This window comes from Pteronotus mesoamericanus, unplaced genomic scaffold (genome assembly GCF_021234165.1).
Source record: "Pteronotus mesoamericanus isolate MK-2021 breed Mesoamerican mustached bat unplaced genomic scaffold, CSHL_Meso_final contig_2, whole genome shotgun sequence".
NCBI classification, from domain to species: domain Eukaryota; kingdom Metazoa; phylum Chordata; class Mammalia; order Chiroptera; family Mormoopidae; genus Pteronotus; species Pteronotus mesoamericanus.
Genome location: NW_026555084.1, coordinates 16,796,633 through 16,814,556, shown reverse-complemented (window position 1 = coordinate 16,814,556; position 17,924 = coordinate 16,796,633). Strand labels below are relative to the sequence as shown.

Genomic DNA, 17,924 nt, shown 5'->3' with positions numbered 1-17,924 from the left:
CAATGTGCGAGAGATACATCAGTTGGTTGCCTCTCGCATGTCCCAAACTGGGGACCTGGTCTGCAACCCAGGCATGTGCCCTCACTGGGAATCAAACCAGCGACCTTTCAGTTCACAGGCCAGCACTCAGTCCACTGAGCCACACCAACTTGTTACTTGATTTAGTAGAAATGTTGTCTTCAGACCAAGTTTCAGCTTGACCACTCGCAAGCCATGTGGCCTGGTCACTGTGCACAGCATTCCTGGTCTCTCTCTGTGTGTCTTAACTTCCTCTTCTTAGAAGGACACCTGTCAGTTTGGATTAGGGCCTACATTAATGACCTCATTTTAACTCAATCGCCTTTTTAAAGCCGTATCTCCAAATATAGTCACATTCTGAGGTATTGGGGGTTAAGGCTTCAAATATGACTTTTGGAGGAACACCATTCGCTCCTGATGCTGAATGTTTGAGATAAAATAGTCACAGATGTTGGTAATGTGGTCGTTAAAATGCTTGGTACATGCTGGGCTCTGGGGTTTGACCACTTTTATATGCATTGATGCCATCACCTGCATAGACCACTGCTTACAGATTGTATAACCTTGGGAAAGTTATAGAATCCCACCAAACCTCAATTTCTTTACCTGTAAAAAAAGAATGGAATGATACCCTTGAGGTTTATTGTTGTGCCTGTCACTTAGTAAGTTTCAGCTTCTATGCAAATGCTAGCAAGTTTCACGTTTCTATGCAAATCATTTTATAAAGATACATAGAGCGCTTCTTCCTAATTTTACTTATAAATCTAACAATTTTGATCTTGTTTATTGTGTAGACACATAAATATTGTACATATAAACTATGTAGTACTCTTTCGCCAAAATTCAGTATATCCGCTATGAATTCATTTATTGTGATTTTTTTTTTTTTAAGACTGTAGCTCCACAAACCTGTTTTCTATAGTCCAGATTAACCCTAGAAAACTTTACGGTGTGCTGTGAGGGACAACATGGAGCCATGGAGCCGGGCTCAAGTAGTGTGAACTGTAGGGAGAAGCTGGATGTTGTAATTAAGAACCAAATATAACCCAATAGGTAAAACTTAATATAGTCAAAATTAGACATTGAACTTTTGTATTTCCTTAATCCTAATCTAATAAAAGCAACAATTATATGTATAAATAGCAGGGTCTGTCTACTCAGTCATCAAACAGTGCCCAATCACCTGCTCTTAATAAAATGAGATGCTTATCTCCATATTTTCTTAGCCTTTATAGACAAACAGAAAGGAATTCTCAAAGGGAATAAAGTTAACTGTTAATGGAACATTTCAAGATAATAAGGTATGTACGGACTGTTCTCTAGTTAGTGTCTTCCATAAAGAAGAATACAGTAGAGATGGTATATGACTAGGGAAAAATATCAGACTTAAAGAAAATTAAAAATTAAGAAAAGAGAAAAGAAATTGTCTCACCTTCTAAGATCTGTTGGGACACAAACTTTTCAGCCATGGTTAGAGCATACTTAGTTTTTGCCAAGTCAGTATGAGTGTGTGTGTGTATGGATGTGTGTGTATATGAGTATGTGAGAGAGGGGGATCTTAGGAAAGAATTATTTTAGCAGTAGAATGCTGTATGTAGTTTAAAGCTCAATGTCTGGATTCTCCTTCAATTGCTAGACAGGCTCTGAGATAACCACACAGAGTATAAAAGGTGAGAAAGTGACAAGCCTGGGATTACCACCCAACCTAATTCCTACTCTGGGCTTTGTTCATAGTACCATTTGGGGCAGGTAAGGAAGGATAATAACACCTCCTCGGCCACCTCACAGCATTGCGTAACCAAATCTAGAGAAGCCATGAATGGTAGATTGTTTGGAAAGATGTGGAAGGTGATTTGATTGCAAGGGACTGTAGTTATTTATGAAACTATTGTGATCAGCAAAGATGTCTCTGCATAGGAAAAGAGAAGATTTGAACAATGATCTCGTAACTTTGGATTTTGGAAATAACCTTTTGTCTTCAGTAAGATTACTGGCCCACAACATCTTGTTTATTTCATACTTTTGTCATCTCTTCTTTCTGTATCAGTACCCTGGATGTGAATACAGATTCTAGGCCACTTGATACATGTGTTGAATCGTAAAGTTTATACTTTTTATAACTTAGGTCTGTTTCTTTTAATGAGGGGAAGAAGGTTACATGTTTGATGAATAATTGAAAGAGCTGAAAAGAAAATATGAAAGTTAGAATTTAAGAAAAGTATTGATTACCTAAAATAAAAGTATACTGATAACTCAAACCCCCATTCTCTAAAGCCTCAGTCTCATTCATTTGAATGTAAATTCCATGGTTTTCTGAAGTGAGAGATTCACAGAAGTGTGATGACTCACGTCTGGATTTACAACATTTCCTGAAATGAAATGGAGAAAGATCTCTGCTCCGAGCCACCTGGCATGTGCTTCCAATATTGGAGGTGCTCACTGAGTCTTCTTTTGGCTCCCCTCTCCTCTTGGAAGACGTTATCAGTTCCAAGCCTCTTATTCATCATTTCAGGAGGTTCTGGGTGTCAGCGAGAAACTCCCCGTAAGAAGGAAACCAGCTCCTTCAGCCTTTCCTCATAGTAGAGATTCTTTAGCGATGCAGTCATATTTTGGTTCTTTTGTTCCACCCTAGTGCCACTTCCAGTCCTGGGAATGTTATCCATTTGGGCTAGATTTGGGGTTCATCAGAGTATGTTACACAAGTCAACAATTCTATTGTAAGACATCAAACTTTCTTACCACCGAAATGAGAATGTATGGTTGGGGCACATTTCATATAGTCAGAGCAGATGAAAGATAAATAATTAGTATTGGTATGTCAGTATTTAGAGGACACTTTTACAGATGGAGTTGAGGAATCAATGATGTTTGAAATCCAGCAGTGACTTTTACAAGTTATAAATGACTAAGGCTTTGATTTGTTTCAGGTATTGTGGTTTAGAACATAAAAAAATGAAAAAGACTACTTATATCTTGACTTTTTAATTTACCTTGAGAACTTGTTTGGGATGTTATTCTATGATAAATAAACATAATCTGTTGTTAAGGTCCATGTTCAAGAGATGCTGACTTTTCATGGAATCTCAGGAATTACCTGCTATAACCATATCATTATAGTGACATACAAATGCAAGACCAGCTCTCTTTAACTGGAAAGCTTATCACATACGCTTGGAATTGTTCTAAGCATTACATACACACATACATGAGCTACCTCTAACTCTTACAAAAGTTGTACGATGTAGTCTTAGTATCCCTATTTTACATATTAGGACACTTAGGCTGAGAAAAGATAAGTGACTTGCCCAACATGACATAGCTATTAATTGTTAAGTCAAGATTTGGACCCTAATCTATCATATGCCAAAGTCAGGTGTGTTTCCATTACACTGTGTTCTTGCAAAGACAGGAATAGAAACAAATTTCCTGTCCTCTTTCTATTAAGCCAGCAATTTTCAACCTATTCCATTTCATGGAACACATAAACTAATTACTAAATTCTGTGACACATCAGAAAGTACAGTTTTTGCCTACCTAGCAAAAATATAGGTGTAGCTTTGATTTATTCACACTGGACAGCTATTGTTGTGTTGGCTGCTGTCATTTTATTATTAGACAACCTAAGGGAAAAGAGTTTAGTGCCCCTGACTAAATAGCCAGGCATTTCATGTTTTAAAATTTCCTGTGGCACACCTGTTGAAAATCACTGCTTTAAGCTATGGTAGACACCAATTTTCTATCCTGTAACACTAGTGCAATTTGAATTTGCTTTCCAGGCCACTAATTTTACTAAGTGGCCTGAGAGACAAAGCCAAGAGACAAAGCTAAGAGCACTGACCTTGAAACTAATGATTGTACTTTTTTCAGGGAATAAATTATTTCACAAAAAAAAAAAAAGAAAAGGAAATAGTTTGGCTTTGATGTTTTTCAGAATGGTGACATGATCCCCAAATTGTCTAGCTTTAGATCAGCTGTTTTGGAAAAATCTCTAAAAGGGCTTTGATCTCATAAAGTTCAAAACTTTCCTTTGATGGGTGCGGAGACCCTGTGTAGTACTGGAATCAAACATTTTGGTGCTGGCTTCAGTCATCTTTGTGCATTTCTTCGGGTGCTCTTGAACTTCTAGAGTAAAAAGAAGATACTGCCCTGGCTCGTGTGGCTCAATGAATTGAGTGCTGGCCTGCAAATCAAAAGGTCATGGTTTGATTCCCAGTCGGGGCACATGCCTGGGTTGCAGGCCAGGTCCCCAGTTGGGGGTGTGCAAGAAGCAACCGATCGAAGTGTCTCTTGCACAGTGATATTTCTCTACCTCTCTTTCTCCCTCCCTTCCCTTCTCTCTAAAAATAAATAAATAAAATCTTTTTAAAAAGTTGCATTAATATATTTATAGTTTCAAATATTTTATTTCTTTTTTTTCTTCTTGGGAGACTAAACAGTGAGGCAATATAAGAGTAAACTTAATTTAGAGGAAAACTGATGGAACCAAATTTTTCACACAGTAACTTGGGGAGCAGTGGGCTGTGTGTAAAGTTAAACCTTAAGTCTCCAATGTTTATGATGATGATGTGTGACTAGACTCTAAGATAAAGCTTTAGAATATAAAACAGCCATCAGACTGAGCCTTTTAAAAAGTAGGTATGTGTAAGCTTTGATTTCACAAAGCTTCTGCCTTTGCTAATCGGTCATGGTAAAGCGGTATATGCGGAGCTGAGAAACTGTGGGCCTTGTGGTTTCCTTTCAAGTGCCACCTCTGCTTCTGCCACCTAAACTGTGTGTCCATGGGAAACTCATCACTCTTTCTCTGAGCCTTGGTTTCCCCATGTATTCTCGTGTATTCGGTGTTAGGACTTCGCTAGTCATCTATTAGGATTGCTCATCTCTCTTACCTGAACCTGTAACACTGAGTGGGGACACTTGGAACATCTGTAGACGGGAGCACCAAGGCTCCTAGCTTCTCTCTCTGTGAAGCAGCTTTCTCCAGATGTGGTGAAATCTTTACATGTTTACCTGACTGGTGGGACAACTAATCTGTCTTCTTTTTCCCTTCCCTCCCGCTTAGGAAGGGGGCCCAGCGAGAAATGCATTTGTCTACGAGGTAATGAGTCTTATGTGGCTGAAGAATTCAGTTCTTAGAGAGGACTGCATAGTATCAAACTTTGAGTAAGGTCCTTGGATTCAATTGATTGCCTTGTGAGGTGTAGGTATCGTGAAAACATACTAAAACTACTTTGTAAACAGACATTATCTGTTCAAATCTGCCCCCTTGACAGGATCCTAAAGGATGGAAACTAAAGTGATGTGGTATATTCAGTCTAGCAGGACCTTGAACAACTGGTTTTATAATGTTGCCTGTTGCTATGGGTGTGTGTCACCAGGTATATATAAAGTAAGCTGCATCCCCACGGGCTCAGTCCTAGAGCACCAGCTGGTGAGCAATGCACAGAGCAGACCTGTAACCAGCTTACATCATCTTTATCATGAAGGTAGCCGCAGTGCCAGTACTTCTGACCCTGGCTCTTTGCTTCATCCAAGGTAAGCAATTTGCATGTAATGTAAGCCTCTTGCCACACACCACAAAGCCCTGGGCACAGACTGGCCCCCCTCCACCTGCCCAGTGTATATGTGGTATTAAAGACTTTCTATATGTGTATGTAATCCTGAAATATCTTGCCAGACACACAGCTTTAAAGAATTATATATGTGGTTTTAACAACTATGTTGTTATATTTAGAAATGGCAAGTAATTTGAAATGATCTGAATTTTATCCATGAGGAATTATTCCACGAGTTCTACACTAGTTCTAAAAAGCTAATGGATTCTTCTTTATCTGACCCCTTACTGAGCATACCAATTCATACTAATAGGAGTTATGTATATAATAGATGTTTAAAACTTAGATGTATGTTTTATATATGTATATATTTAATAGCATATTTATAAACAAGATATTAAAGAATTAAATTCAAAAAATCTATTCTTATTTTAAAGCAGTAATGCCTTCTACTGCTTTATTTTATTCTTGTGTTTTTAAGTCCTAAATAGATCAAAGGTACTTATAAAAGGTAAGGAACTTTTGTCAGAGCTGGTGGTAGGTTTTTACATTTGCTACTTGAATTTGAAGGGAACACGAGTTGCCTAGAGTTACCTTGCCCTGAGGCATTTACATTTTTAAAAAGGAATCCCTTGACTGAATTTCAGGAGAACATTATACACAAATGACACCCATTTTCTTAGAATAAGTGTGTGGATATAAAAGTTTCTCTTAATGAGAGAGTATAATAAAGTCTATTATTTTGATTAAACTTAATTTTATCATATCTCTAATTTTTGTAGCTATAATAAGGGGGTGGTGTTACCAGAATTCAGAAAATTTAATTTTCTGTATATATATATATATATGGCAAATTTTTATGCTACATTATACTTTCAAATTATAATTGCTATATCAATATTTGTTATAATTATAAAAGAGGTCTGATGTACTTTGCTATGAGAGGAGTTTAGAAATTAGATATTTTAAGGAAGTCAGAGAGCATATGAATATTATTTCCCAAAGTAATTGGACCTTTCTGAGTGATTGGATCTTTGTGAGTGTTTATTGCAATTTCCTGGCTCAGTGCCCTCATTTTATTTGCCATGGTAAATTTTAATATGTTCAAAAATAATTTGTGGTTTTCTAACATATTTCCAGTAAAGTAAGCAAGACAATGTACAGAGTGGATTATTTGCTTTATTTATTAAATATTTTACATTCCTTTAACTTTAGTGTTTGCATTTTTTTTTGGGGTCCCAGATGCTGCCAGTGAGGAAGAAAATCAGGTTAGTCCTGCTTTTTCTGTTCATTGAATACTTTCCAAGATCTCTAAAGAAAAGTGGTTATGGCTAAAATCTTAATGTTAATAATACAAACAGCTAGTAATGTTATACAGACAGGTACTAACAGCTTTTGCTAAAAACATAAAAGCAGGTCTTTATGAAGGAAGGCATGAATCTCAGACACACACACACATATCAATGCATTAATAATAATGGATGTCAGCAAGAGGCAATCTACCGTACTTTAGGAAATGCTTTAAAATTCCATAAACAAACCAACCTGTGAATCAGTATTATTCTCTTTAACATCCGAAGAAGTCATGACACACACAGGAAGCAGAAAGAAGCTTTCTTGTGATTATTATGTTAAAAGGGGGTTGGCTCTATCTTGTATATTGTCAGTCTATGTGCTTCATTCAATAAATATTTCTTGAGCATCTGTTATGCCTCAGACCTTGTTTGAGATGCTGGAGATATTCACAAGTTAAAAAAAAATAATAGACAAGAACCTGCTCTCATGGAGCTTACATCTTAGTGGAAGAAAACAGACGAGTTAATCAGTAAATTAATAAGACATATCGTACATTAAATAATGATTAGCGTTAGGAGAAAAATAAAGGAGGATGGGAGATAGGCATTTGTGGGGATGGAGGTGGTATCGGCGCTTCCTGGGACAGTCAGGTGACTTCTCCCCAAAGTGAACGGGAGAAGAATGATCTGAAGGTGAGGAGGAAGTGAAGATACTTGCAATATATAGCAGACCAGGCAGAGGTCCTGACCCAGGCTGGTGCTTTCCTACCTCTTTATTAGAAGCCTTTTATTTCAGAGATAAAAGAATCATTTTCTATAGAAGTTAATGATTTTATCTATCTGAAAAAATTCAGCACTTAAATCAGTGCTACATTACGTATACAAGCAAATATTTGCTATGTCTCAAAAAAGTCCTGAACAATAAAACAGTAAAAGAACACTTTTCTACAATGAAGCTATTAGAACCATGGTAAAGTGTTCTCTTGCTGTATTTTATTATAACAGTATTTTTTTTTCAAAAAGAAACTTCTTACAGGAATGGGCTCCTTCCTCATAGTCTCTATTATTTCCTTGAAGTTTGCTGATGAAGCGGAAGCGTAGAAACCTCTACAGTATAAGCCGCGTGGTACGGGAGAGCAGGGAAAAAAGGCTGGAATTTGGGGAGTCAAAGAGCATGCTCACCGAGGTGTTGTATAGTGATAAAAAGAAGGGTGTTGTGTAAACCTCGTTGTTCATTGAGGCCATCATTTGTTTCAGAGTTTGTGAGAAGGGGTGGTGATTTCCAGTGGATATATCAAAAATTTGCCCTGATTTTTTTATGCCACTAAACTGTATTTCACTACAAAATGTTTTAGCAACCTAAATTTAGCCCTCTCTCATGCTGGTATAAGCAAGAAGAACACCAAGAAGTAATTGTTTCTCTGGAGCTATTTCTGACCACAGTCCTTGGGTATTTTGTCAGAAACAAAAACTGTCGATTTAGTCTTTCTTAAGAGCAGGAGGCTAAGCTCAGTCCGTAGCTCATGGGAAGTTACACACATGAGCCAGAACAGCACGGAAAAGCACTGAAGTGATCTGCCAGGACCTTTACCATGGGCTTAAATTTGTCATCACAGAGGGTTATGCAGAGTCAAAAGCAGCCTTGCGGGTGCTCTAACACAGAGAAGAAGCAGTGCCAGCTCCCTGGGACATTTCATTATGGTGCCTGGGGAGGGACAGTGGAGGACAAGGGACTGTATTGCAGCCCATGAAGGAAACAGAGGAGCTTGGCCCTAGAGGGCTCCAGTTTTTCTGAGAGGTGGAGAAAACACAAAGAAGAGCGACAGTAAGGAGATGAAAGGAACCAAAGTTACAATGCAAGTAAGCAGTTGCTGGAAAGCCATCGGCCCACCTCCCGATGCCTTTTTGGTCAAGGTCTGCTTCTATCCGGGTAGTTGGGACCATGCTACATTTTTCCCAGAGAAAAACCCAACTGCTGCTTTCAGTTTTTACAGACTTTTCCTGTTTCATAACTTAGTCTCATCTTAACTAATTAAACATTGTGAACAAGTTCCTTGACCTACTCTCTGGGCCTCAGTTGTCTGATAATTAAAAGCAAAGTGGGTCTTCGTAGAAATTATGGGCTCATCTAATTGTGGCATTGGAGATGTCCAGTTCAGGAATTATCCTTATTGATAACATTCTTATTCAATCAACCACTAAATACTATTAAAGCCGCATTCTAATGTTTTAAATATTTTTTTAAGACCTACCACACAAGGGATGCATTTATTATTATTATTTTATTGACTGATTTCAGAGAGAGGGAGAGAGACACACAGACACAGACACAGACACAGACACAGAGAAAAACATTGATTTGTTGTTCCACTTATTTATGCATTCATTGGTTGCTTCTTGTATGGGCCGTGACCAGGGATTGAACCTGCAACCTTGGCCTATTGGGACAATGCTCTAATCAGCTGAGCTACCCAGCCAGGGGCACAAGGGATGTATTTCTGTTACAACGACACTAGGCTCTTCTCTGATTCTATGACAAAGTTTCTGTCTAGATTTTATAGAATCATTTCTATCTGGCAAGCTAAGCAGTAACTTGCAGTGTTGACATAAGATACGATAAAATTAGAGAAAAGACACAGATATGGAGAAGCCCAGTTGTCTTTCTGTTTTCAGAAATTATTACTGTGCTACTCAGATAAGATCACTGGGTGGTGATAATAAACTTAGACATATTAGTAGGTTGCTCTTAGCAAAATTTCCCAGGGCTGGTCTCTGACATTACTAAGTTACTTTTTTTCCATCATTACTCATTCTGCAAGTGCTGCCTCTATGTTTAAGAGCCTAGTTAGATTCATCATAACCCATTAGATGGTAAGCAACATTTAGACAAGTATCCTTCTACTTACTGCTGTATCTATGGCACCTAGCGAAGTAATTTTTTTAAGTTTCACTGATTGAATAGTTATTATAAAGATATAGGAAGCTGAATAGAGTTCTATAGTCAATCCTTTGGAAGAGGTTGTATTTGTCAGAGTTGGGGTGAAGACTTGATTTAATTTTCTTCTGATAAAAGCATCTTGAAGTAAGATTTTTTTTTTTTTTTGGCAAAATCAGAACAAAACAAAACCCCCAAAAACTTAGATTTCAAAGACTTGCCCTAAAGGTTTGGTGGATTTGCAAAACTAATAGGGAATATAAATCATTTTAAATAATAGAATAGGTGAAAATAAGGACAATGGATAGAATTTTAAAAATGAGAATTCTCTTTTCACGCATTTCTTAATTCGATATATTTTATTGAAGGACTCCTATATAGCACTCGGTGTTTTTTTTAAGAGCTTAACATCAATGGTGCATTTGCATTACCTGGTAAAATATTATTCAAAACGATCTCCACGGTCCTCTTTACATGGGGGGCGGTGCTGGCACTGGCATCAGCCAAAGAAAGCCGAGGCCAAGTATGGGCTCCGTGTCTTGAAGCGCGTCACACAAATAGTAGAATAGGAGTTACAGAGAATATGCCAGAAATTAAAAATGAAAGACTAAATTAATGAAGGAAAAAAGAGAAAGGCTCAAGCCGGTTTGGGGGAAACTGGGCGGTGTTTTCGTAGATCCACACGGTTTGGGTCTGCTGGTAGTGGCGGTGTTAGTTGTGGCGGTGGTGACGGGGCTGATGGTGGCTGCGGTGGGGGCGGGGGCCTCTTTAAGAAAAGAACACCAATTTTTGGAAATATGAAATGGCTAGGCCCCACCCAGGATGCGACCGTGAAGGGCCTGGAATCAGAGGCTTCCTTAGCGTTTAAGCCAGTCTGTTCCTGTTCATAAGGCCTGAGTGGATCTGAAGTTTATTTCAGACGAGGAACTAGTCTAGAAATGTTTTCCAAACATATGTGACCAAGGAATCCTTCCATTCAGCTTTTAACTTTAGTCAGCTTTTTAATTTAACAACTGGTAGCACTTCTAGGAGCTGGTGTGTTGCGGTGCGTCTTTTGGGAACGTGGGGGGCGAACTAAGTTTCCGGTGTTCACCACACCTAGTCTTGGTCCTCCAGCAGCCTCTCAAAGTCCTTTTTACAGCACTTTATGACCTGCTGTGTGCTAGGTGTACTTTATATGTGTCATCAGCCTCTTCCTATAACACTGTCTACAGCACCGAAAACAACAGCGATAATAAAGGAGGAGGAAGAGGAGAGAGGGAGAATCTGCTTATTGAGTATCTGCCATGCATCAGGCATTCTTTGAGGGCTTTTTACATACTTGTAATATGTCAACCTCAGAAAGCCTGTGAACTGTATACATTTATAACCCTTATTTTTACAGATAGGGTAAGGGATCCTTGGAGAAGTTAATTTTCTGAGGTGACTGGGCTTGCAAATGAGAACCCTGCAATATAAACATCAGTCTTTTGACTCAGAGTGCCCTGTTCTTTCCACTTCACTAATTGTTTTAGATGAACGCTTATAAGGTGAATTTGCAATCCCCAACAGACAATACAGAGTTACCATTTTTTATTTGTGTTACTTGTAGCAACTGAGCGAAAGTCTTCCATGTAAAGGGAGTAGTGGTTATTAAATAATGTTGTTTTAGGAAGTTCTTAGAAGGTAAAGCCTTGCTTTGATGAGGTTTCAGCAAATACAACATTTTTCTTCTTTCCCTTAGGAAACCTGCAGTGCATATCGGGTATTGATGAAACACGGGAAGTTGTTCTGTCCCCAGGATGAAAAACTTCTGAAGAGCCCTGATGGAATCAGGTTCCTCAACAGATGTGCCACATGCAAAGTGATACTGTGAGTAAATTTCTCTTCCAAGTGTTTGAGTTACCAGATGATCTCTGAGCCAGTGAATGCATTCTTTTTAATTTCCTGTCAAATTTATCTTTTAAATCTAGAGGCTTAAATAAAAATAGTTTGTAGATCCCTCTGGCATCTCTCATCAGATACAGTTGGATAGGTGCCGCCCATCTGGAAAGATTTGATAATCACACAAGTGGTATTCCAAAACACCCGGAGGGCCCACTATTAATACCATCTGTAACACTTAATAGTCTTTTGAGGATGTAGTTCCAATCTGAGTTTCCTGGCTCTGAAGAATTAGTTTAAGAAAGAAAGTCAGATTTCTTGGGCCTGTTAAGACCTGACTCTTGTACCTCAGGACTAAGAAAAGCCCCTGAGTGTGACACCAAAGCGTTCTGGTGGCAGCCAACCAGCGGAAGAGTGTATGCGGGATACACCCTGATCTGGGAGCTGCCAGTGCTTTTAGACATTCGGGATTAAGCTGGGATGAGATGGACTAAAATGTTAATTGTAGCTTGCAATTACCTGCAATTCAGAAAGAATTAGTGTCCCGGAAGTGAACCAGCATCTTTACAATGCACCTTAACGTCATTTCCTTCTTTCCAATTGACACCTCAAAAGTGGAAGGTGGCTTGAGTTAAGAATTGCAAAACCTCCGATCCAAGGGTCTCAATCTGATTTTTGAACAGGGAGGTCGTTCTCAATTCCTGACCAACACCAAACCTTCAACACTGGTACCAAGCCGATACGAAGCTTACCCATTTGTGATAATTATGTGACAATTAGCTTTTTAAATGCCAGGCTGCTATATGTCAGGGGATTTAAATTGACACAGTCAATAATAGTGGCATCGTGAAGCTCTGATCACATGTGCTGCTTCTAATAAGAGACCGTGGGAAGATGCGGGAAGGCAGGGCAAGATTTTGGGTGGGGTGAGGCCCAGGGAAGGTTGAAAGCTGGGTTATTTACTCTTGAAAGAGGAAAGCTGTGTTATTTACTACAAAGTTTCCTTCTTGTCTCATAGGGTGCTTTGATAGTCGACTGAAACTATAAAATAATTTACAGAAAACTAATTTAAAACAAATGTAAAATGCCTTAATGCCCATAAGGCAATTTACCACTTTAAAGTCACTCACTCAATTATTATTTTTATTACCTATGTAAATTATATTGGAGTAACCTTTTTGTTTTGTTTTGTTTTTTTTAACCTGGAAAGAAGACGATGGTACAAGGCATAAAAACTATCTTCAAATTACTAAATTTGCTCTGTGGGTCCTTAGAGGTTGGAACCAGTACAAAAACAGGAAGGTGGATTTTGGTTCAGGGTTAACATGGCTTTTCAAAGAGAGCACCCCAACAATGGTACAGATGGCTTTCACGTGGGTGCCCATGTGGGTGTGGGATGTATTTATGGAGGGGTCATCTGCTGTGCAGTTAAAGGTAGAGGTTCTTGCCTCTAACCATGGTTGAGGTATTTTTCAGCCCTGAGGAGAGATTCATGGTACCTGTTCTTGTTTCTAGGCATATCTCTATTTCTGACCTGCCAGAGTGGGCTAAGGAGAAGAGTCAAAATTAAGTTTACTATGTATGCTCTTATCCCTAAAGTTGGGGCAGAGCATGTGTGAACTAGGCTGTTCCTCGCTCTCTTCCAGGGAACAAGAAGCAGAAACCCAGAAAAGGGCCAGGCGCTTAGCAAGAGTCACCGGGGCCGCTGCCCCAGCGAAGGTGAGAGACTATTTGGAGTCAATTTGCTATACTTACTTTTGAGATTATGTTTGAGTCTATGTAGAACTATTTATTTCCTAATTACTAGGTCATACCTGTTGTGAAGCCAACTACTAAGAAGGGAGGGAACGTGGCTTAGCTCATGGGTGGGCTAAATATCCGGTACAGCTAGTCTGCAGGCCCAACCCATGACCCAACTCTCTGAAAACATCTTGGGCCTTGACAGACGCTAGGAGGTGGAGTCAGTGTGATGCCTTCCTTCCATTGTCCTTTCTCATTCCTTCTGTCCTGTATTAGCTCCAGCAACAGCCTTCCGGGGACTGTACAGCTAAGTTCAAATCTCAGAACTCTTGAGTGTTGCCTATGTCTCTTGGACCATTTAATGTATCTCGCAGTCTTATTTTTTTCATCTGTGCAGTGGGATGTGGGTCAAATGAGAAACCAAGTTTAAAAAGCCAGCTACAGTGTTTAACATGTGTTAGCAGGCATTGGACTCTATTTCCTTTTTCTTTTCCTTCCGATTGCCTACCTTTTCTAGTACCTGGAGAGTTCTCCTAATTTAAATAGAGTTGCTTGTTTTTATCTATTTTTCAGATTGGGGTTTAGTCCAATATTTGTTTGAGAAAAGTGTTCTGTGCTAAAAACATTTTTTTAAATAAAAAATGATATAAAATAAAAGATGCACAAATGCAACCTACCATAAAATCATTTCACTTTGTATGTATCTTTTTATTTATACAAAAAATAAAAATTCTAGGTTCGGACTGGAGAAAATTTCTAGCCTACAATGTCTCACAATAAATGATTGACAAAGCTTTGCTTATTGCCAGGTATCCTGACAACTACTCACATCTCTCCAGGTCTCTTAGTAGCTTCTTCTCCAGTGTCTTCTTTCTCTTCTTCCTCTCCAGTCGCTACCAAATCATGAAAATGATCAGTCATGGCCGGCACACCCAAATTACCGTAATGTACTGGTCTAACCAATCTGCCATCTCCCTCGTCAATGTTACCTAGGAATGTCTGAGAACCTTGGCCTCTGCAGAAAATCTAGCCGATCAAATTCTTTGCGTGGGCTCAACCAGTCTCACTTTTAAAACAATCACACAGCCACCATTCAATTAGTCAATTTGAAAATCCTTTATCTGAGCAAAAGAGACCTGCTTCTGTGTTCTACGACCTCTATGGGGGTCAGAAAATGTTATTGTAATTTTCAGATCTACCTTTGTCTGTCACATTTAGACAGTGGCTCATTCTGTATGATTCTTCTCATCCCTTGTCCTCCTTTTTCCTTTATGAAAAACTGAAAAATCAATGATGTTTAAAAATACAAAATACAAGCAATGACAAAAAATGAAATAGACACATATCCCAATCTTAACAAACCTGCTACTTAAAAATATATTACTAGTCAGTTGTTTTCATAGGTAGGCACACACCTACTGAATTTTAATCAAATAGGATTTTTGAGAAAGAAAATTAGAGAATTGTAAGACAATTAACATTTCATGCCTGAGTTAGAATTTTTACTTCTCTGTAAAGTTTTTATGGTTACATGTTTTGCTCCCCAGGAGACTACTTATAAATTAAGGCAATTAATGTTTGGCCAGTGGCCTTTGAGGTAATTTGTTTAGGTTTTTCTTGTCTGTTTTGGAATAGGTTTGTGCCATTACACTGTCTGTTTCTGTTAACATTTCTCTCCGCTACAAAAGAGAATAATCTACCCATTTTTTCTGCTTAGATTCCTCCCACCACAAATTAATGCTGACACGCTCAGAATAATGTGCTAATTTACCTGTTCAAGAATTCCCCTCCTATAGACATCCCCTCTCTCGCACCATCAATTTCTTCTTCACCAGGAGGTCATTCTGTCACCTCTCGGCTGTCCTATCCAATCCATTCATAAGTCTTGTTGGCAGTCTCTAAAGTATTTTATCCCAAATTTGACTTCTTTCACGGTTTTCATTCCTACCATCCCAGGCTTGTAGCTGGAGAGCAGGATGACAGCTGGGGGCGGGGGGGGAGGGGAGGGACTGAGCGAAAAGGACTCATGGACACGGGCAACAGTGTGGTGATTGCTGGGGGCAGGGGAAGGGGATATAGGGAGACTCCGTGGCAATGGAAAAAATACAATAAAGATTAAATTTAAAAAATAATTTCTAACCTCTAATGTGTTTGGTCCATGTGGAGACTTGTTTAATTGATTGGTTGGTTGATGATTCCGTGTTTCTCGTTGATTTAGGCTGCTACCTTTGTAGGATATTAGGGTCATATGTGTATATGTGTGTTTCTGAGTTATCTATTCTGTTCAGATTAGTTTATTGCTTTGGTAACTAGTAAGATGTTTCCTTTCTTGGTTCATCTTTTTCTAACTTTATTTATGCATAGATTGCTTTTTCATATAGTTATTATAAATTTAAAAAATTAATGAGTTTATGAAACATCTAGCTTGACTTTAGGAACCCAGTGTGATTAGGGATACAAAGAATTCATAAATTAATTTGAGTAAAATTCACTTTTTCCAATATTAACTTGCCCAACTCAAGAGCACAGAATACTTTCTCATTAATTTCTATAGTTTCTGTGTACTTTATTAAATTTATAAAGTATTCTCCAGTGATTTTTATAATTTTTTCTAACATCTAGAAGATTTATAAATGTATTGCTATTTTGATTGGTATTTTGTTGTTTATGATATTTCTATCTGGTTATTGCTGGAATAGAAAAATTCTGATGATTTCTATAGATTGGTCTTATATCGAACAACTCTTTGATACCTTCTGTTAATTCTGATACCTTATTTGCTAATTCTTTTAGTTTTTTTCTTGGTAGCTGATCACATTATCTGTATAGAATAGGAGATAATAGGAATTTTTAACTTCCCTTTCAGTCTGATCACTTCTTTATTTTTTGTCTATATATCATTGGCCAGGATCTAGTGTTCACTAGTTAAACAGTAGTGAGGATAATATCAAACTGCCCTGTCTCCCATGTAATAAGGGAGTACATCTAAAGTTTCTCCATTAAATATAATGTGTACTATAGGTGTTTTTTATATAAACTGTAGCAAGTTGAGGAAGTTACTTGCTGCTCTTAATCTTCTGAATATTGAAATAATTTTCAGGCTTTTTGTCTACTCATGTAATAAATTTCTGGATGCATTTGCTAATGTTAGAGTATTTTGGTTTTCTTAGGGTAAATCATACTTAACCATAATACATTTTTAATATATTGTTGAATTTGGATAGTTAATATTTATTTAGAAAATTTGAAATTATTTTTTACAAGTAAAATGAGTCTATACTTTTCTCTTTTTAATTATTCTAATGTGGTTTAGGAATCAATAGACAATTACCCTGACTGGCTGAATAAAGAGGTCAGCAAGTCTTTTCCCCAAAATACAACTATAAATCTAAACAAATTGACCAAACCAATCATTGTTACGACTCTGGAAATCGATGAGTGGTCTACATCAACCTGACAAACATTTATGCTTGAAAAACTACTGACCTTTGGATTAGAACCGTGGGAGTCGGTGATGCTCTTGCTTTAGGGATGACTCTAACCTCTGCTGCCTCCTTGTTGTAGAGGTCCTATCAAAGCAGGACAGGCCATGGGGGTCAGCGACTGCACTGCTGTTGTTGAAAGGGGCTTTCCTGGCTTGGGGTTGTGGACAGCACTCACGCTCAGAGATGTTTTCAATGGAAGCAGCATCTTTCATCAAGAGTAAGGAGCATGGCCTGAGGTTACAGCGTGACTGGGGCGACCATATTTCTGGCTGAGTTTTCACACACTGGCAGCAAAGACCAAAGAGAGAGCAACCAGTTCGCATAGTTCTGGTTGGGCTCTGCACAAGCACGTAGAAAACACATAACACAAAAATCCCAGGAGAAACCATAGAAAACACATACAGAAAAAAAGTCCCAGGAGAAACCTGGGGCCCAGGAGAAATACTGACGTGGATGTAAAAATGGCCTGCTCTTTGAATGCCCTCCCCAATGTATACGGGCCCGCCTGCAGAGGGTAGGGGCCTCCCGGGACTGAGGTGTTTGAGCACAAACTGTGTCCAGTCGTTGGCCTAGAACAGGTTATACAGATGTGAGGGAAAAAACCCTAGAAAGCCATGCTTAAAAAAAAAAAAAAAACACAACTATAAATCTTTTTTAGCAGAAACATCATCAGCGGCACACTAGGGGACAAGAAGAAATCATAGATGTAGCCTAGTCAAAGATAACGAACAAAAATAATACAGCAAAAATAATCTTTACAGTAAAATCATAATCCTGAGTGAAAATATTATCCAAAAATGCCTACTTTTCAACAAAAAAAATATGAAATGTGCAAGTAATGGGATGTGTGACCCATATTCAGGAGCAAAAAAAAAAGTTAATAGAAACTGACTGTCCCTAGGTGTTTGATTCGGCAGACAGACTTGGAGTAGCTATTTAAAAAGTGTTCACACACTAAAGAAAACCAAGTTTGAATATTCTTTAAAAAGTATAACAACAGTGAATAAAAAAATAGAGATTTTCAGTGAAAATATGT

General features: G+C 38.3%; 1 protein-coding gene across 1 annotated transcript in view; it reads left to right on the top strand.

Moving 5' to 3' along the window:
- Positions 1 to 17,924, top strand: part of SPINK5 (serine peptidase inhibitor Kazal type 5) — a 205,664-nt gene that overhangs the window by 130,415 nt on the left and 57,325 nt on the right. Inside the window, exons 3-6 of the mRNA XM_054568601.1 lie at positions 5,394 to 5,550; positions 6,813 to 6,838; positions 11,524 to 11,651; positions 13,310 to 13,382. Coding sequence (XP_054424576.1) covers positions 5,496 to 5,550; positions 6,813 to 6,838; positions 11,524 to 11,651; positions 13,310 to 13,382 — 282 coding nt within the window. The 5' untranslated portion in view covers positions 5,394 to 5,495. The remainder of the gene's footprint in view (positions 1 to 5,393; positions 5,551 to 6,812; positions 6,839 to 11,523; positions 11,652 to 13,309; positions 13,383 to 17,924) is intronic.